This window comes from Telmatherina bonti (assembly GCF_933228915.1).
Source record: "Telmatherina bonti genome assembly, chromosome: 14".
NCBI classification, from domain to species: Eukaryota; Metazoa; Chordata; class Actinopteri; order Atheriniformes; family Telmatherinidae; genus Telmatherina; species Telmatherina bonti.
In genome coordinates, this window is record NC_136612.1 from 36310601 (window position 1) to 36329342 (window position 18742).

Sequence of the window (18742 nt, forward strand, 5' to 3'; positions counted from 1 at the left end):
GATGAGTAACATATTAAAACTACACTATACGCATAATTCCACCACATTCGTCTTCCCAGAACGTCTGAAGGTATGGAGGAACCTGAAACGTCTCATTAGGGAGAATCTGAGATGAAGAGGAGTGGCTGCTGGTAACTTAAAAACACTTCAGAGAACCGGCTGTACCTGTGCCACGAACAATACAACTCCATATCATGTTTCCAACATTTCTGACATGTAATGCTGTAACATTTCACTTTTATGTTCTCAGCAGCAGAAAACCAACAAACAGCTGTTCCAGCTGCTGTGGGGAGATCCAGATGTCTGAGCTCCTCCACAGATTCAGCAGCATCAGGACAAACCTCACATGCACAGATGTGTTGCACGACATTTCCAATGAAAACCAGCTCAGACACAATCCAACAATACCTGATGAAAACGATTAAAGTGTCACGAAACGGCTGAGATGAAGACAAACCTCATCTGCAGATTCTACCTAACGTTTCTAAATCTTCTCCTTTACATTGACATCTGGGTCAGCAAGTGGAAACATCTGCAACTGGCTGAAAACGCTCCACAGAAAGGGAAGGTGGTTGTTTTGGAGGGACCAATTCTGGTTTACTGCTAAACTGGATTGTTGTGTCCAACACTGGGTCTGAGATCGTCAAAGTCTGATCCATATTTCTCTTTTCTTCATCTTTATATCTTAAATCTGCAGAATCAGACTGGTTACAGAATATATTTATGCACATTTTCATGCTGCAGCTACCAGCTAGCATCCTCACTAGCTTCCTTTTTAAATGAAACCTGATGTAGCATTAGCTTAGCCAGCGCGAAGCTAATCTTTTTATATTTTTATATTCAGCTGCAATGTGATAATCCTGACAGATTTCATGCATATGATACTACAAGTTTGATACGTTTTCCATCGACAGATACTTTTTGCCCCTCAAAGGAAAATCCTGACTGTACGTGTAAGTTCATCTCTTTATTTCATGGCAAATAAATGAAATGCACGAAAATAAATGCTTTTAAAAATATATGAATTATTTTATTTAAGAAAAATAAACATCATTCATGAACCATTGACATATCCTAAATAGAAAGTAAAAAGAAAATGTAAAATAAATAAAACAGAAAAAGCAATAACCTGCATTAAATAAGTAAAATATGAAAATCTCATCATCAGTAAGAGTAGCAGCATCATCATTCTTCTGATAGGCTGCCAGGATCACATGACACATAAGGAAAACACTTTCTGAGGTATTTCTGAGGCAATTTTATTGTCTAAAACTCTCAGAAGTGACAAAAAATAGCATGTTTGTATCTGTAGAGTGGTATCTACACGTCCAAGAAAGTATCGATTCCAATATTCTGACTGAGTCGATACTTTGATATCAGCCAGAGTATCGATACAACTTTCCCTTTAGAGCTACAAGTGTGTCATCCTGAAGTCATTCTCACATTCACTCTTTTTGTTTAGTTTTTATTTAAGCAAGCCTTCATTTCTGCCACTTTCATTTCTTCACCACAAACACACTGATATTTAGAAAAATGTTCGACATCCTGGCTTGAAGATCATTGTTCCACCTTGTTGCAGAGATGTAAGAAAAAGGCTCGACATTCTTCATGATCAGCTCGAGTTCGACTCGCTCATCTAAAGAGCTTTGAAGAATTCATGCAACTCTGAAAACAAAAGTGAGTTTAACCCCTGATGCTCCTGCAATCCTGCAGTAACGCTGAAAACCTCCCTCCCATTGGAAAGCCAAAGGGTTATATCATAAAACTAAATATTGTAGCCTTTTGGGCCAGGCATGTGAGAAATAAACTGGTTTATTCAGCCTGGGCAGTAACCTACAATCTTCCTAATTCAAGCCTTTCTACTCTCCAAAGCAACAAGTTCATAGAAGACAAAGCAGTGATCTGGCTCAGATTGTGTTTCCTTCATCGTTAACCAGCCGATTGTGGCAGAAAATAACCGAAACCACTTCTTAGCGCTGTAACACAAACCGTCATCTGATCTGTTTAAATGTGAAATGGGGGGTCAATCTGACATTTCCCCACTAAAACAACTGGTTTTTTATAACTTTTACAACCTGCATCCTTTAAATCCACAGGTAAGGTGGCAGAAAAATGCCAACAGCAGCAGGTAAACCCACAGCGCCCTCTGCTGGTCACATTTCTAACAGCCATAATATGGCTGTTAGAAAGTGAAGTTTAATATTATTAAACTTCACTTCTCTGCAGCTTCAGATCGACCTTCCAGCGGAGGGACGGACTCAGAGTCATGGTTTGATCATATTTACACATTTATTATAAGAAAATAAAGAAACTACAAACAGATGCTGCTAATAACATATTTACACAGAGAAACAGGGAAGGGAACACGTCCACTGATGTGCCGATGTGGCGTCTCACTTCTTCGACATCTTGGCTTGTTTATTTTTGGGAGGCGCCCACTTCAAGCAGATGGTGTCCACTGTTGGCGAGAACAGACGGAGTTAGAGCACAGAGGAAACGCTGGACACTCTGCGAGTAAGAGGCGGGGCTACCAGGAGGCCAGAGGAAGACTAGTTTTCATTACAATAAACATAAGATGGAGTTGCAGGGATACAATTATAACTAAACAAATATTTAAACAGAAACGTGCACACGCAGTGCTGCTGCTAGACCTTTAATGCCCTGTCTTTCTCTTTTTTATTTTCACCCAGTAAATAGAAACAAGCATCAACGCATCAGTGCAGCAGGTCAGAAGAATGAAGATGGAACAAAAACAGCTTGTTTATGATGTTGGACAAACAAAACAAATATCAGAGGAATAAGAGTCCGTACAGGCGGCGATGATCGTGGAAATGAAAACGTTTAAGTTCAGCTCAGTCTTATATGAACAGGTTTAATCAGGATCTTTCCTGCAGAGACGTTTTGGGTAAACATGCTCAGGAAGAAATGGAAAGGATGACGACTCCAGAAGCCTGAATGACGAAGATGAATCTTCTCTCATCCAGGAACCTCAAGCTGGGTTTTCTCTGCTCCATTGCCAGTTTACTTCTTTAAAGGTAAATCACCACGGTAACCCGCTCCAGACCAGGTTAATGTTCTGGTTACAGATCATAACCCGCTCCAGACCAGGTCAATGTTCCGGTTACTGATCATAACCCGCTCCAGACCAGGTTAATGTTCTGGTTACAGACCATAACCCGCTCCGGACCAGGTTAATGTTCCGGTTACAGATCATAACCCGCTCCAGACCAGGTTAATGTTCCGGTTACTGATCATAACCCGCTCCAGACCAGGTTAATGTTCTGGTTACAGATCATAACCCGCTCCAGACCAGGTCAATGTTCCGGTTACTGATCATAACCCGCTCCAGACCAGGTTAATGTTCTGGTTACAGACCATAACCCGCTCCGGACCAGGTTAATGTTCCGGTTACAGATCATAACCCGCTCCAGACCAGGTTAATGTTCCGGTTACTGATCATAACCCGCTCCGGACCAGGTTAATGTTCCGGTTACAGATCATAACCCGCTCCGGACCAGGTTAATGTTCCGGTTACAGATCATAACCCGCTCCGGACCAGGTTAATGTTCTGGTTACAGACCATAACCCGCTCCGGACCAGGTTAATGTTCTGGTTACAGACCATAACCCGCTCCGGACCAGGTTAATGTCCTGGTTACTGATCATAACCCGCTCCGGACCAGGTTAATGTTCTGGTTACAGACCATAACCCGCTCCGGACCAGGTTAATGTTCCGGTTACTGATCATAACCCGCTCCAGACCAGGTTAATGTCCTGGTTACTGATCATAACCCGCTCCAGACCAGGTTAATGTCCTGGTTACTGATCATAACCCGCTCCGGACCAGGTTAATGTTCCGGTTACTGATCATAACCCGCTCCAGACCAGGTTAATGTCCTGGTTACTGATCATAACCCGCTCCAGACCAGGTTAATGTTCCGGTTACTGATCATAACCCGCTCCAGACCAGGTTAATGTCCTGGTTACTGATCATAACCCGCTCCGGACCAGGTTAATGTACTGGTTACAGACCATAACCCGCTCCGGACCAGGTTAATGTTCCGGTTACAGACGATAACCCGCTCCAGACCAGGTTAATGTTTTGGTTACAGACCATAACCCGCTCCGGACCAGGTTAATGTTCTGGTTACAGACCATAACCCGCTCCGGACCATGTTAATGTTCTGGTTACAGACTATAACCCGCTCCGGACCAGGTTAATGTTCCGGTTACAGACCATAACCCGCTCCAGACCAGGTTAATGTTCTGGTTACAGACCATAACCCGCTCCAGACCAGGTTAATGTTCTGGTTACTGATCATAACCCGCTCCAGACCAGGTTAATGTTCTGGTTACTGATCATAACCCGCTCCAGACCAGGTTATGGTCCCGGTTACTGATCATAACCCGCTCCGGACCAGGTTAATGTTCCGGTTACAGACGATAACCCGCTCCAGACCAGGTTAATGTTCTGGTTACAGACCATAACCCGCTCCAGACCAGGTTAATGTTCTGGTTACAGACCATAACCCGCTCCGGACCAGGTTAATGTCCCGGTTACAGACCATAACCCGCTCCGGACCAGGTTAATGTCCCGGTTACAGACCATAACCCGCTCCAGACCAGGTTAATGTTCTGGTTACAGACCATAACCCGCTCCGGACCATGTTAATGTCCCGGTTACAGACCATAACCCGCTCCGGACCAGGTTAATGTTCTGGTTACAGACCATAACCCGCTCCAGACCAGGTTAATGTTCTGGTTACAGACCATAACCCGCTCCGGACCATGTTAATGTTCCGGTTACAGACGATAACCCGCTCCAGACCAGGTTAATGTTCTGGTTACAGACGATAACCCGCTCCAGACCAGGTTAATGTTCCGGTTACAGACCATAACCCGCTCCGGACCAGATTAATGTTCCGGTTACTGATCATAACCCGCTCCGGACCAGATTAATGTTCTGGTTACTGACCATAACCCGCTCCGGACCAGGTTATGTTCCGGTTATAGATCAGCGAGTGTGACAGCATCACCTCTCAACCAATCAAGTAAATTAGAAAATGGCTGCAGATGTTGGTTTGCGGATCTTGAGGAGCAATTAGGAGTTTTAGGAGCAGAAGCAGCTCATTCCATTTCACTGTACCGGCCTCAGACTTCAGCCTTAGATAAGCCGCTACAATAAAACCTCTCTCACTAGGATGTCATTGGCCTTTTATTAACCTGTTACATAGAACTCTGCGTTGTGTCAGATCATCTCAGTCATCAGACCAGCAGCGTTTACATGCTCTGCAGAAATGTGATAAAATCCATGATCAACGTTGTTCTCTGCTTCAGAGTGTCGTATGTCCTTTGGTTGTGCTAACCTGGAAGCTAACCGGCTGCTCTTTGTTTAAACACCACGAGGACAAAACAACGGCAAACATACGCCATGAAGCGAGTGGCGGCTGTTTTGTACGAGCTCGTAGAGGCTGAAACAGTCTGTTTGTGTACATGTTACAACGCCATGGCAACAGAACCGATGCGTCGCTTCACCTTATTGCTTTAACATGTGCTGATGTGAGGAGATAAATCACATTTAAGGGTCTTTATGCAGGAAAATATCAGCGTTACAGGGAGAAATCCCACCATCTAAATTAGGACTGTGACAATCTGTTTGCCTCTCAATTCGATTCAGATTTTTTTCGGTGCCAATTCGATTTAAATTCTCACAATTCTTCCACATTGCAGATTTTTGTAGATTAAAAACAAAAAAAATGTGTACAATTTTTATTGCTCGCCATTTTTCTAGTATTCAATTAGGAAAAAAACAACCCAGTAGCCAGACCATCATTCTGCTGCTATAATTCCCAAAAAGACAAGTAAAAAGATTAATAAAAACGTTAAAACTTTTTTAAAAATTATTTATCGATTTGAAAAGAAAAATTGATTTTTTAACAAAAAAAAATCTATTTTAAAGTTGTGAAGCAAAGAAACATTTGATTTTTCGATTTGATTTTCCCACGCCTAATCTAAATCCAATAATCATTTTCCTGTAATAATCTCACCTGATGAGCCAATGTGCACTTCTGAAACCTGCTTTTCCAAACCCCTGGTCTACATGTTCCTGTCCACGTAGCGACATCACTTCCTGCTATCTGAAAAACAGCTGGTCTGTTGTGTTAGCGTTAGCGTTAGCTGCTAGCATTAGCGGCTAAAAGACTGCAAAATGTTGCACTTTCTGCTGCTGAACGACAAGCTGGACTTCTGTTGTGGGACTTGGAAGTGACAGCGTTTTGCAGATGTAAAAAGAAACCAAACAAATGAAAAATATGGGTCTACATGCAGCAAGACATCAGAGAACCAGGAAGAAATCCATCTGTGTTCCTCCAAATTCCCACTTTAACCTTTTAAAACCCTTCAATTCTCTCCTGAAACTGGTTTTTATGGATAAAAAACATATTTCAAACGGTAATTTGAATATGCGACTGGTCTGGAAAATGGATTGAGTGAATCTACAGCTGCGACGGCATCATTCCCATCTCAGGATCTGAGCTTTCCAAAGCTGAAGGAGGAGCCGCGTCCCCTCCCGGATGCTGGCGGGCCTACCTGTGATGGGCGGCTTCTTGTACTGGGCGCTCTTCAGGTGCTCCTCCACCAGCTTGGGCGTCACACAGATGACGTGCTGACCCTTCCAGTATTTCACCATGTTGAGTGACTGCAGGGTGCTGATGATGTCGCTCTGCGTGATGCTGGTCATCTGGCTGCAAAGCAGGAAACATCTCACCGTCTAAACGCAGGAGCAGGTAAACAAAGCGGACGTTTCTCTGGTCTACCTGAGGTCTTTGATGGACAGCGTTCCTCTGAAGTCCCTGAGGATCTCCAGCAGCACCCAGGACCAGTAGCTTCTGTAGCTCAGCTTCCCCAGGTCAGACAGAGGCTTCTCTGGAGAGCCCACCGTGTTCTCCAGCTTGGACAGCTCATAACCTGCACACAGAACAGTTCAGCCACCGTTCCATCAGTAAATTACAGGATTAGAGCCGACACGTCCAGCTTTATTTATCCCGGCATAAAGACACTTCTGCTGAGGTCAGCGTGGTGTGAGAAGGAGAACAAAGAAAACATTTATGTTTTTATTTCCATGAAAAAGTTTTACTGACTGAAGGCTATAAGGAACTTCCCGTAGCCTCTGCGTTGGTACGGCGGCAGCGTGAGAATGCACGCCACGTTGTTCCCGTCTGGAGACTCTTTCTCCTGGAAACCACAAACCAAACAGAACAATTAAAACCGCAGCTGCTGTTGATGGGAGCTAACCTAACACTAGCAGCACGGAAACGTGAAACAAATGAACAGAATAAACCTGGAAACATGTTCAGAACGTTTCAGTTTATCTGTGATATGATAGAAAATGTAAAGCTTCACATGTCAAACCGAGAACATCTCCATTGTAGAGTGGAAACAAAAGCAAAACAAACGGATTTCACAACTTTAGGAGATGAAATCATGACATTGGAGGTGTTTTAGTTCATTTCACAATAAATCACAGCATTAAATGCAGGACTTCATTAATCCTAAAGGTCCCTGAAAATCAATAGTTTCCAAGTTGGAACCAGATCATCAGATCAAGAAGGAAAACGAAGGTAAACAACATCCACGTGTTGCTGGTTTAGCTTCTGTTAGCTCAGTTAGCTCAGGCCTCTAACTCACAGCCCCCCTCTAACCCACCCCTTAGACCAGCGTTCCTCATCGCATGCGGCTCTCTGACTCTTGCCTTTCAGCTCGTGAAGCAGCCGCCGGCTTTCTGAAAATGCATCTAAACAAGTCATAATGATCCTCAACGCTGCAGTTCTCTCCATAAACAAGAGCTGCAGGCTGCTTGCAGAAACTCTGCTGTCCTAACGGCCCTAACTGACCCTGTCAGAGTTGCCAGGTTTGGCTGATTTCAGCTGCAGCGAACTCCACCAAAGAGCTGCTCCGTCGGTAGCTCCGTATATATATTGAAAAAGAAACACCCACATTCTGGAGGCATTGTTGTATTTTCACCACATACTGTTGCATAAGAACGCCATTACTCCATGCAATATTTAGGATAACCATTCCTTGCTAAAAAGCTGAATGTTACTGATTTGGCAACGTAGCAGGATACGTAGCGAGGGTTTATCTATTTATTTTGGGAAAAGTGGCTCTCCTCTTGTCTTGTTGAATTAACAGTGAGGATCAATACAGTCTCTGGTTCTAACTAAAATAAAACGTGTTAAACAGCAGCTGGAAGTAAAAGCTATCCAGATGTTTATCCTACTTTTAATCCTACTGGGAAAGTCCAGAAAGAAGCCTCCAGAGTCCAGGTGGGGGTCCTGTCACCTTCCACCTGTTCCCTCTGACAGGAATCCATGTTGCTTGTTGCAGACAGAAGCTTCATTCATTCATTTTCTTTACCGATTAGCAACATTCAGGGAAGCTGGAGTCTCTCAGCAGCTAGCAGGCGAGAGACAGGTACACCTGGACAGGTAACCAGTCCAACACAGAGACACACTCACTCCTAGAGAGAACTCTTCATGCAGACTCCCGTCAGCCAAGGCTCGAACCAGCGACCGTCTTACTAACAGACAGATCTACCAGATGTTCGCACTCAGCGAGACTCACTTTGGAGAAATATCCCACGATGTGCGCCCCCTGTTTGTTGACCTCGGTGAGGATGTAGAAGATGAAGGGCTCCACGTCAAAATACAGCGTCTTATGGTCCAGAAAGAGTTTTGCTAGTAGACACAGGTTCTGACAGTAGATCTGCAAACAGAGACCAACAACATGAGTGAACAGTCCTGCAGAGCGGGATGCTGCAGCGGCTCAGGCGCGCTCACCTTGTGGTCTCGCCCGTCCACCTCGTACACCGATATGTTACTCCTCCTGTAGATCTCCTTGCCTGGAGGCTGTCTCCACTGACAGTGTGACTGAGGACCAGAACATACGGCATGAGACCCAAAGTGTTCATGAAGCAGTGAAACCTGTCATGATGTTTCTGTCTGAAAGGAGCTCAGATCAAACTGTTGCCTCTTTTCCATCAGTATCCGCTCGTCTCAGCTTGGTTCCGTTTCTTTTCCATTATTCTATTCTCCAGTCATTTAGCAGACGCTTTTAATCCAAAGCCACTTACATAGCCCGATAGGCACATTGGGGGCAACTTAGGGTTCAGTGTCTTGCACAAGGACACTTCGGCACATAATCAGGAGAAGCCTGGAATCGAACTCCCAACTTTCCAGTTGCACAACTGCTCCTCCTCCTGAGCTACAGCCACCCATCAGTATCAACTCGTCTAAGCTCGTTCCTGTTTCTTTTCCATTACACTTTAGTACCAGGTCTAAAAGAGGCGGGGTTTGTGTGAAATCGCTGTGATGTCAGTGTTGTGCACGACGAGCTCTATAACAACACAGGACCTAGAGGAAATCCGCTACTTGGTCTGTGGCTCGCCGGTCGCTGACCATAAATCGTTTCCATCTGTTGGAACCACTTCCAGTCTCGTCTGTCTGATCCACTCCGACCATCGTGGTCCTTGACCTGCAGATAGTCACGTTGGAGCTTTTTCAGCTTCTCCCGACGCTGCTGGAAACTCTGCTGCTAGCCGTAGACATTCCATCAGAAAGCTCTTGATAGATTTTTTTCATTTTGTGTCGCTCCATCTGGTTCCCTCTGTATCCTTTCCTCAGCAACCAACCAGAGAAATGTCTCCACCTCAGAGCAGGACCACGGAACAGAGTTTTGTTGCGACATTGCTTGTTGTAACGTGAACAACTTGCGAGTTGGAGTCGCTCTTCCAGTGATGTCACTCCCTGGCCTCTGACTGGATGCTCCCCTGACCAATAGTGGCATGCAGTCTGGCGACATCACACACAACCCGACTCGGCTCGCTTAGAACCTGGGCTGAGGAGTTACAGAAAAAGTACCGGTAAACGGGTCCAAAAGCCGAGTGGAAATCCCTACAAACTGAGTCGAGGCGAGTTGAGACGAGCTGGTACTGACGGTAAACGGCCGTTTGTTTGGCTCCCTACTAAATGAAAGATCAAACGTGGGTGATAACTGGTCCCAGTTTCCAGGATCCAGCTTCAGGTCCAGGAGGAGGCCTGTCCTAACGCTCCGTCACCTTCCTGCTATGTGGTTACATCATTCCACACCCCGGACCTGCAGCCAGGTCGTCGTCTTAGTGATTATCTAGAGAGCAGGATTCTGGCGGATCTGGTCCACTTCTTCTGGCCTGAAATCCCTTTTCCACCCAGTGGAACCAGGCCAGTGTTCCCACTATGACTGGCGGCTTCGCTCTACATGATCCCAACTGGGAAACAGCCGCTTTCTTCTCGTTCCACCGGACGTGCAGATAAGCTGCACGTGTAATGAAGCTGTTCAGGAGATAATGGCGCCGCTTTGTATCCAAAATACCAAACTTTATGTATAAAGCGCTTTACACGATGCAAACAACAAAGTAAACAACACACTCCTCTCTTGCACAATCACACGTGCACACACACAGAGCTGCCACGTGACTGACCAGGTGATGTCTGAACGTCTTCTCGTATTTCATATATTTGAGGCAGTACTCGCAGATCCACAGCTTGGGCTGCTTGCCGTAGTCCTCAGGAAACGGAGAGAAGTACCAGGCGTCGATCTCAAAGTTCCCGATCTGGATCTTATCCACGTATTTCACCTTGGTGATCTGAGGGAGAGGGATGAACTTATTAACCAAACGCTCCACGCCAAGAGCTGCAAAGCAAAGGGGGGCGCGACCCACCGCCTCGTGCTCCTTCTCCAGCGCAGCTGTGGTCGGGTCCATCTCTGCGTACGTCTGCAAAGGAAGCTTCTGTCAGACATATGTAGCACGTCTGTGGAAACTTATTTCATATAAATGACATCATCACCTTCTGCACATGGTTGATCTCGTCATGCTTGCGCTTCTGGTTGCGTGTGATCTTCCTCTCGGGCTGGTCACCCAGATCTCCAACACCTCCGATCTCCGTGCTCTTCCTCACCGCATCCTTCACCGTCTTGGTGAGCGCCAGCCGGGACTTACCCACCCATTCGTCCAGCCGTCTGTTGACTAAAAACCAAAAGGAACCAGTTTGGGGTGAATCAGTTGACAGGATGGAGAGAGAAGAGGGGAACAGAGGAGGTGTGGAAGGGAACTTACATCCCACATAGTGGACATAAAACTCCTCTCTGCCCTCCTGCTCATTCAGGCGGGACTGAATCACCTCTGCTGTGTCTGAAACATCAAGAAAATCTGTCAGATTGTGGCAGGAAAGTCTTCAGATCATGCAAACAGCATTTTGGTTGTATAATCTCAGCCGAATTTTCCAGAAAGCCTCATTTAAATGAGCCAAATATATATATATATATATATATATATATATATATATATATATATATATATATATATAAAATTATATTTATATTCCTAGTAACGACTATTTACAAGAATAATTCAATGGAATTTGGTGTCATTTAGCTCAATTATTATATTTAAAAGAGAATAATAAAGGAGAATTTCACCCACGCCATGTTTTATCAGCTCTTTGACACAAATACGTCTCTCCGATTTCCACCGACACCTCCTGCTCCCTGCCGCCGAGCACCCCGCCTCCCTCCGGGGTGAGCTGGTTACTCGAGCCGCTGGCTTCTCGCGACCGCCCCAAGGCCTCCGCTTCGTCCTCCTCCCCGCCGCTGCCGTTGGAGGAGCCCGGAGCCGGGATACTCCCGTCCAGGTCTCCCCGCTCACTTTCAGGGCGGCTAGAATCCAGATCCACATCCATTGTGGACTCGGAGTTCTTGTTGTTGCTGTAGTTTTTGTGGAAGCTGTTCCCGCCAGTCATACCTGGAAGGTTTCTAAACAACTGCACGCCTCGGCTCTGCGCAGCTTCACTACAGGATGGCGTCACCGGGACTTACGCCCCGCCCATTTCACACGTTAAAAACGTCATCTCCCATGATGCTTAGCGCTACGCGTGTTTTATTCATAGATTGGTTTTATTTTATAAAAAAAAATTATTTCTTTTTTAATTAGTGTATTCACGTCCAGTTGCCTTTTCATGTTAACAAATTAGGAAATATATGGCTGCTTTTAGGAGATAATTTTGCTATTTCCATTAGAAAAAATTAAAATTTAATTTAGTGCTACATTATACTTTTTTCACTTTCACTTATTTTATTGCAGAAGCATGTTGTGTTTCTTTTGGGGGTGGGGGGGAGAAAAAGATTTTTTTTCTGAATTACCAAATTACAGAAAATGTCACTGTCTCTATAATTTTTATCAATTTTTTTTTAGAATAAACAAAAAATTTTTTAATCAAATTTATTTAAATTTTACATTGTAGATTATTTTAACAGTAAAATGTGCTTTCTTACTTACCAAAAATACATTTTACATTTTAAATATTTTTTCTGAATTAACAAGTTACAAATAAATTATGTTAAATCTAATACTTCATACAAACAAGTACAACATCTTTTGAAACGGTTCTAAGTAACTCTGGTTGTCTAATAAAGGAAAGAAAAACCGTTTACCTTTTATTAAAACTTGTAAAACTTTAGGTTTGGCTCCGGTAGAAACGTCCCGCTCAACGATGTACGGTGTTTAAATCATGAATATCTGCGGTATGTTTAGATCTGTGGAGAATTTTCTGATGCCAAATCACAGACTGACTCTGACATCCAGAGAAAATTTAATTTGTATTTCTCTTAAGTAGTTTAGCATCACAACAAAAAGCGACAACCATCGGCATCCGTTGTGGGTGAAAGTGCATGGGGGACGCGGCGGAAAACGGGGCCTTGGGAGGCGTCTGCTGCAGGGCAGACGGATGATGGAGGCACACACACGCTTGTTCGTTGACCCTCCTGTTGCCCTTTGTCATAGCACCTCCTCCCTTCCTCTCTCCGCCGCCTTCTGCTGGAAGCCCCGGTCATGATGACCACGCCGGGGTCCGCCGCCGCTGCTGCAAAGATTAGCTCCTCCTCTGCTCCTCGAGGGTCGTGAGTCCCAGTGGTGCCGTGGAGGTCCGGAGGCCCCGGCGTGCAGGACATGTCGGTGAGGATCCCTCCTTCTCCCACGATGGCCGCGAGCGCCTGCAGCATCTTTGGGGCTTTCAGCTTCCTGCAACGTAGCCTGCTGGTCTGCAGAGACCTGCATGTCCTGCTGGTCTGCAGAGACTTCCCTCCTGGTCCGGGACTGACAGACCCCCGGGTCCCCTTTCACGCCCCCGCCATGATCGCTCTGAGCTTTGGCTGTGATGGATGCCTCGGCGCCGTCAGAGGTCAGAGACAGTTTGTCCAGGCAGTCTGTGATGGGAGGGGCTCTGGCGTGCTGATGTCTGGACCGGCCCGCTCGTCTCGGCCCCCGAGCCTGCTGTGGACGCCGCTGGCCTCTACAGTGGGACTGTCCGGCAGCAAACTGGTCCACTCTGACACCAGCTTCATGACAGGACGGGGGTTCAGGAGCCACGTGGACGTCCAGGTGTCCGTCTTCAGCAGCAGGTGGAGCCTGATGGAGGCGACATGCAGCACAGTTAACGGTCCAGTTCAGCAGATTTTACCCCCCCCCCCTCCCCCCCCCCGCCATCACGTTAAAAACTCTGTTTCTCCCTTAAATTCAAACATTTTTACGTTTCTGCTGATAAAAACCAAACGTGTGGCTTTTTCTCCGCTCTGAGCAGGAAGTAGCAGGTTTTTACTAACAGACAGCCTGACTTTAAACACGCGGCGCACGTCAACCAGCGTTACGGATCCTGCAGAGAAACGACGACACTCACAACAATAAAAACGCAGAAATCACAATGTCAGGTGTGTAACTTTACACATTTTTACAAAAACCTCATAAAAGTTTTATCATTTCTGTCTAATTAAAGTTTGACTGGAACATAAAGACGACAAATAACTGATAAAACAAATATTCACTGATCGATAATAGAAGTAATGACATCATCAGATCTATATGTTTATTACAGCAATAAATGCAAGAAGAAGAAGACGGAGTGGAAGGAGAAGAATAAGGAAAAGGAGGAGGAGGAGGAGGAGCAAGAAGAGGAGGAGGAGGAGGAGGAGACACGACTTCCTACCTGGTTGATATGGATGAGGAAGCGGTTCGATTCCACCTCGGGGTCGATGATTCCTCCTTTAGATCTCTGTTTTTCTAGAAGCTTCTGGAGCTCCGCCCACTTCAACTGGAAGGCAGAGCGTGTCGCCGCCTGGTCGACCTGACGGGAGAACAAAGCTGTCAGTGTTTCCCCTGGCGGCGGCGGTGGGCGTGGCTCGGGTTTACCTCAGGCAGCTGAGGCGCCGGACACGACAGCAGCTGCTCCACGTCGTACATCAGCGTCTCTCTGCACACCGGACACACCACCGTCAGCTCCTGTCACACCAGCCACAGTCAGCACTCAGGACCACCTCCGCCGAGACGCAGACTTTGTGATTTCTGACCTGATGCTTCGTCCCGTCTCGGGTTTTGTCCTCCTCCAGCTCCTTCTCCAGCTGCCGCAGCTCGCTCTCCGAGTGGCTGACGTAGCGCCCGAGGCAGTGGGAGTGGAAGTAGTGGTAGCAGCTGGTCTTGGTGAACGCCTCTCCCTCCTGACAAGCAGACACAGCAACACGTCAGCAACCATCCTGGAGCGACTCAGCGCTCCTGCAGAGCAGCTCACCTTAAACCCGTACAGGCAGATGACGCAGTTCCCGTGAGGAATGTTGCTTTCCGTCAGGATTTCTTTCGCTTTCTGCAGGAGAAACGTGGACTTAAAGAACGCCGCTGCACATCAGACTAAATATCCATCCAACAACATACTGACCTCGATGAGCTGGTAGAGCATGGGCGACCCCAGACAGGACTGAGCCTCCATGTGGAGACACTTCTGCACGCTGACCAAACAGATCAGACCATTAGACGAGTTTAACGTCCATTTCTGAGCAGCTGAAGCGGAGACAAGTTTGTTACCTGCCGAGTTTATCATCAGAAAGCCCGCGGGGGTTGTGGATGGAGACGGCTGGAGAGGACGAGGGATACTGAACACACGGCGGCAAACACAGTCAAAACCTTTACGTTCATCACCCGTTGGATAAAAACCTCAGCAGATCGGACACAACGGAGGCTGTACCTGCTGATCCAGGGTCAGCGTCAGGGTGAGACGGACGAACTGAGACACAGAGTCCTCGGCTGTGGACGGGTACAGGACCAGACTCACCTCCCAGTTCCTGGAACAAACAGCAGGACGATCACCAAACTACAGAAAACTGTCATCAGCGGTCGTCTTCATCCGCCAGACGCTGAACACCAACGCAGCCCGCAACAGACCAGGAGCAGATCTCCTGGCCTTCAGCAGGTCGTAAGGCTGTGCGTTGGTGTTCACCGTCCAACAGAAAGAGCTGATGTTTATTAAAGTGTTTTTTTCTGCCATTTTATAAACAACAAACATCTCTGATGAGAAAGGTGTCCTAATTCTTTATTTCACGTTTAACTCGTGTGTTCAGCTTGAGTCCCATCAGGAGCTCAAACGGCTGTGTCTCTGTTTTCACTTCTTTTTAGTCAAGTTCACAGTTCTTTGGTTTTTTTTAATACCTTTCAGTTTAATTTTATTTACTGTTAACTTGGTACTTCGATCACCCTGTTTGTGTGTTATTGTGCAACAGCAATAAACTTGTCATTGACATAAAATCAGTAGATTTTAGAAGCTGTGATTAATCATGAGGAGGATCTACAAACCTGCTGCTAGTCCTTCTGGTGGTTTCAGGCTTTAAATTGGGGGAAAATAACACTGAAATGATTCATAACACTTCACTGTAAAGCTTTGATTTACCTGGATGTGATCAATAAATCATTTTGTCCTGTATAAATGCACAGTTCGTTAGAAAGTTTGCTGTTTGACCTCTAAACTGAGCAGAGATCCAGTAAAACATCATCATCATCATCATTTCTGCTGCAGTAATGAGGCGATCAGCTGTTCTCACCCCTCCTCCGTCCTGTTCACCTGCAGTTCGTCCAGGTAGATGGACTGCAGCACCTCGATCTCAGACTGCACACTGCGGACAAATGAGAGCCGTTTTTACCTGAGAGTCTGCCTCAGTTTGCCATTTTATAACCCGTTACAAACACCTGCCTAGCGCGTTAGCTTCCGGCAGCTAACCACCGAAACCTGCGACATTTTTATTTGATTTAACCCGGAAAACAGCGGCCTGGGGTCGGCGGCTTGGTGGGTAGTACATATAAATATTGTCATGAGGGTTTGTGGACGGAAATCAGACGTGTTGTTGTCAACAAACTCACTCGCATTCCGCTGCCATCATGATGTTTCTGCTGGTAGCTGACTGGAGCTAAGCGGAAGTAGCCACAGAACTTCAAAGTAATAGCCTGCAGACGTGAAATTAAAAATAAATCCTGAAGATTAAACGTGACTTTGCTGATATAAGAGGGTCTAAATCTGAATATACATTTATACTAAATACCTTTTTTTTCATTGGATGACATTTGACTTGATTTTGAATTATGTTTAGTTTTAATAATTTACATTCAAAATAAACTTTATTGGCAGTTTTAATATTAGTCGTATTTGTAAACGTGTTTGGATATTTTTGTTTATAATATACGAATATGTTAACATTCACCATTTACTGTGTTAAGATTTAGATATTAACCCTCCATTTTACTTTACATAAAATAGACGAGATAACGCCCATGAAAGGGCTGACTGCACTTTAATTAACAATTCCAATGCACTTTAAAACTTATTTTGAAAAGCTTGACCGGATAAAGTGCTATACTTATTATGGTTAACTTTACGTCTACATGTAGTTACAATATGTAGCCACCAGATGGCAGCAAAGCAATGTGGGGGTTTTTTTGTGTTTTTTTTGTGTTTTTTTTTTTTTTTTAAGCCATTTGCAAAAATAATCCTAAATATATGTAACTGTACTGTATTTATGATATAACTTTAGGTTTTTATAAAGTTTTGTGTATTTCTAATATTTCCAATGGGTGCATTGATTAGCTTTTAAGCTTTTGTTGTCACACATTGTTTGCAACCACTGCAAAAAGTTTCCATCTAATCATTTGTCAATGATTAACGCAGTTATAAAAGAAAAAAGGTTAATGCTGTTTGGATTTGAAAAATGACTGCAACATTGAAATTAAATTAATTCAAATAAATGACATGTTGCAGAAATTTATCTTAACAAAGCAACAGTAATCAAAGATAAAATAAATTAAATATTCATGTTTGACCTGTTTTCCCCTTTTTACCAGGCATTGTAAATGGAGGACTATTAAAATGATCATAATGAGCTTTACATGGATTTCTTTGAGAAAACAAAAGGTATAAAAGACATTTTAGATTCTCACATCTGCCTGATGAAGAAGTCCTCAATAACATCTCGCCAGATAAGAGAACCAGTTCCAGTTGTGGGAACTAAACTGGATGCATTGAGGTCTCAGAGACAGAGTTGACACCTGAGGATGGAGGTGGGAATGCAAAGTGACCGCAGCTGCAGCATTTGATCCTGTGAGGTTTGTATTTGCGTTTTTATAGGAGATCATTACTGTTTTAAAATGTTTTATGATGTCAGGAATCATCTGTCGTGCTGCAAGCATGTTGCAGGGAGATGAGTTTCTATGCAGCCATTAGCAACTGACATGTAAGAAAGACTGGAAAGCTGAAAGAGCCTCCTTTTCTTGTCTTGTTTTCTGCTAAATGTTGCTGAAGGAGAACCGACAAAATTCACTGTTTGTGATCAAAGGTCAAGCTATGAAAGCATAGTTACACCACAGTGTCTAGTGTGTTGCTACTGGTACCATTGACTGAGAGACGTTAGAAATATTGTTTCAAAGTGTATCATTCACAATTTTCACAATGTTGCTGTGGGGATGGGGAGTCCTGGAACACTCTGGGCCCAGCGCCCTGTGCACTTTTAATCCGGCCCTGTCAAAGGTGGTGGAGAAAATCCCCCTTTAAATGAAAGGCCATCTGCTGTGCGCTTTTCTTGTCCCACTTTTACAAACTTTGTATGAAAAAAGATTTAGTATGAAATGATGGATTTAAATCTGAACTTTAAAGCCCTGGGACGCTTCAGCTCCTGTTTCTGCACTGGGAAAACCATCCCCAGTGCTGAAAGCTTGTCGTTCCTGTTAATATCCATCATAACTCGCTGTGTGCATTTTATCGTTGCTGTCTTTTATCATGCTTCATGAATAAATTCATCCTGCCTTTAACAGAACAGAGACAACTGGACAGCTTCTGTGAGAGGACGAGACGGGCATCAAAGCTGCTCCATTGTTGTTTGTTACAATGTATTTTACCTAAAATGGAAACTAATAAAATAAAAAAGTGCCAGGGGAAGGAAGCAAAAGCCCAAGCTGGAAGCAGGAAAAAGATGCATTGAGCTGTGTGAGTCGACCTTTTATCGCTTCCAGTCTGAGGCACACCTACAATAATCATGTGGCATCTTGATACGCCACACCATGTGGTGGGATGGATTACCTCAGCAAAGCAGAAATACAAACACACACAGACAGATTCCTGAATAATATAAATGTTCTTTTGTGTTTGTAGAAAAGGTTTCAGATCTTTGAGTGCAGCTCACGAAAAATGGCAGCAAACGCAAAAGTGTTGGGTACATATCTCTGTTCAGCGTACATTCTCCAAGAAAAGGTCTTCTTCATGTTTATAATCTCAATAAACTTAAGTTGCTAACAGTAAGAAACACTGAGATGGAAATGTTTATCCGTCTGATTAACATCCAGTAGAAGA

At 44.8% G+C, this 18742-nt stretch overlaps 2 protein-coding genes across 2 annotated transcripts; both read right to left on the reverse strand.

Annotated features, from left to right (window-relative positions):
• Positions 1-2276: 2276 nt before the first annotated feature.
• Positions 2277-11833, reverse strand: kat8 (K(lysine) acetyltransferase 8; the record flags this gene model as incomplete). The annotated part of the gene is made up of 11 exons (XM_079253448.1): positions 2277-2458; positions 6588-6742; positions 6815-6965; positions 7139-7232; positions 8622-8762; positions 8837-8926; positions 10516-10680; positions 10756-10809; positions 10883-11061; positions 11152-11226; positions 11518-11833. The coding sequence occupies 11 exons, from the start codon at positions 11831-11833 to the stop codon at positions 2394-2396; spliced, it is 1485 nt and encodes a 494-aa protein (XP_079109574.1). The 3' UTR covers positions 2277-2393.
• An 837-nt stretch (positions 11834-12670) lies between these two features.
• rnf25 (ring finger protein 25) lies at positions 12671-16312 on the reverse strand. The gene is made up of 10 exons (XM_079252405.1): positions 16267-16312; positions 15951-16022; positions 15101-15197; positions 14941-15008; positions 14795-14864; positions 14651-14722; positions 14433-14579; positions 14275-14364; positions 14072-14209; positions 12671-13497 (listed from the first exon to the last, which is right to left on the reverse strand). Exons 1-10 carry the CDS (start codon positions 16284-16286, stop codon positions 12868-12870), a joined length of 1404 nt encoding a protein of 467 aa, XP_079108531.1. The 5' UTR covers positions 16287-16312; the 3' UTR covers positions 12671-12867.
• Between the last annotated feature and the right edge of the window lie 2430 nt (positions 16313-18742).

Coding starts and splice junctions, on each gene's coding strand:
- rnf25 (XM_079252405.1), bottom strand. CDS start 16,286: ATGATGGCAGCGGAATGCGA. Junction 14,865..14,940: donor TCTGATGATAAACTCGGCAG/GTAACAAACTTG, acceptor CTGTTTGGTCAG/CGTGCAGAAGTGTCTCCACA. Junction 14,365..14,432: donor GAGACGGGACGAAGCATCAG/GTCAGAAATCAC, acceptor CTGGTGTGACAG/GAGCTGACGGTGGTGTGTCC.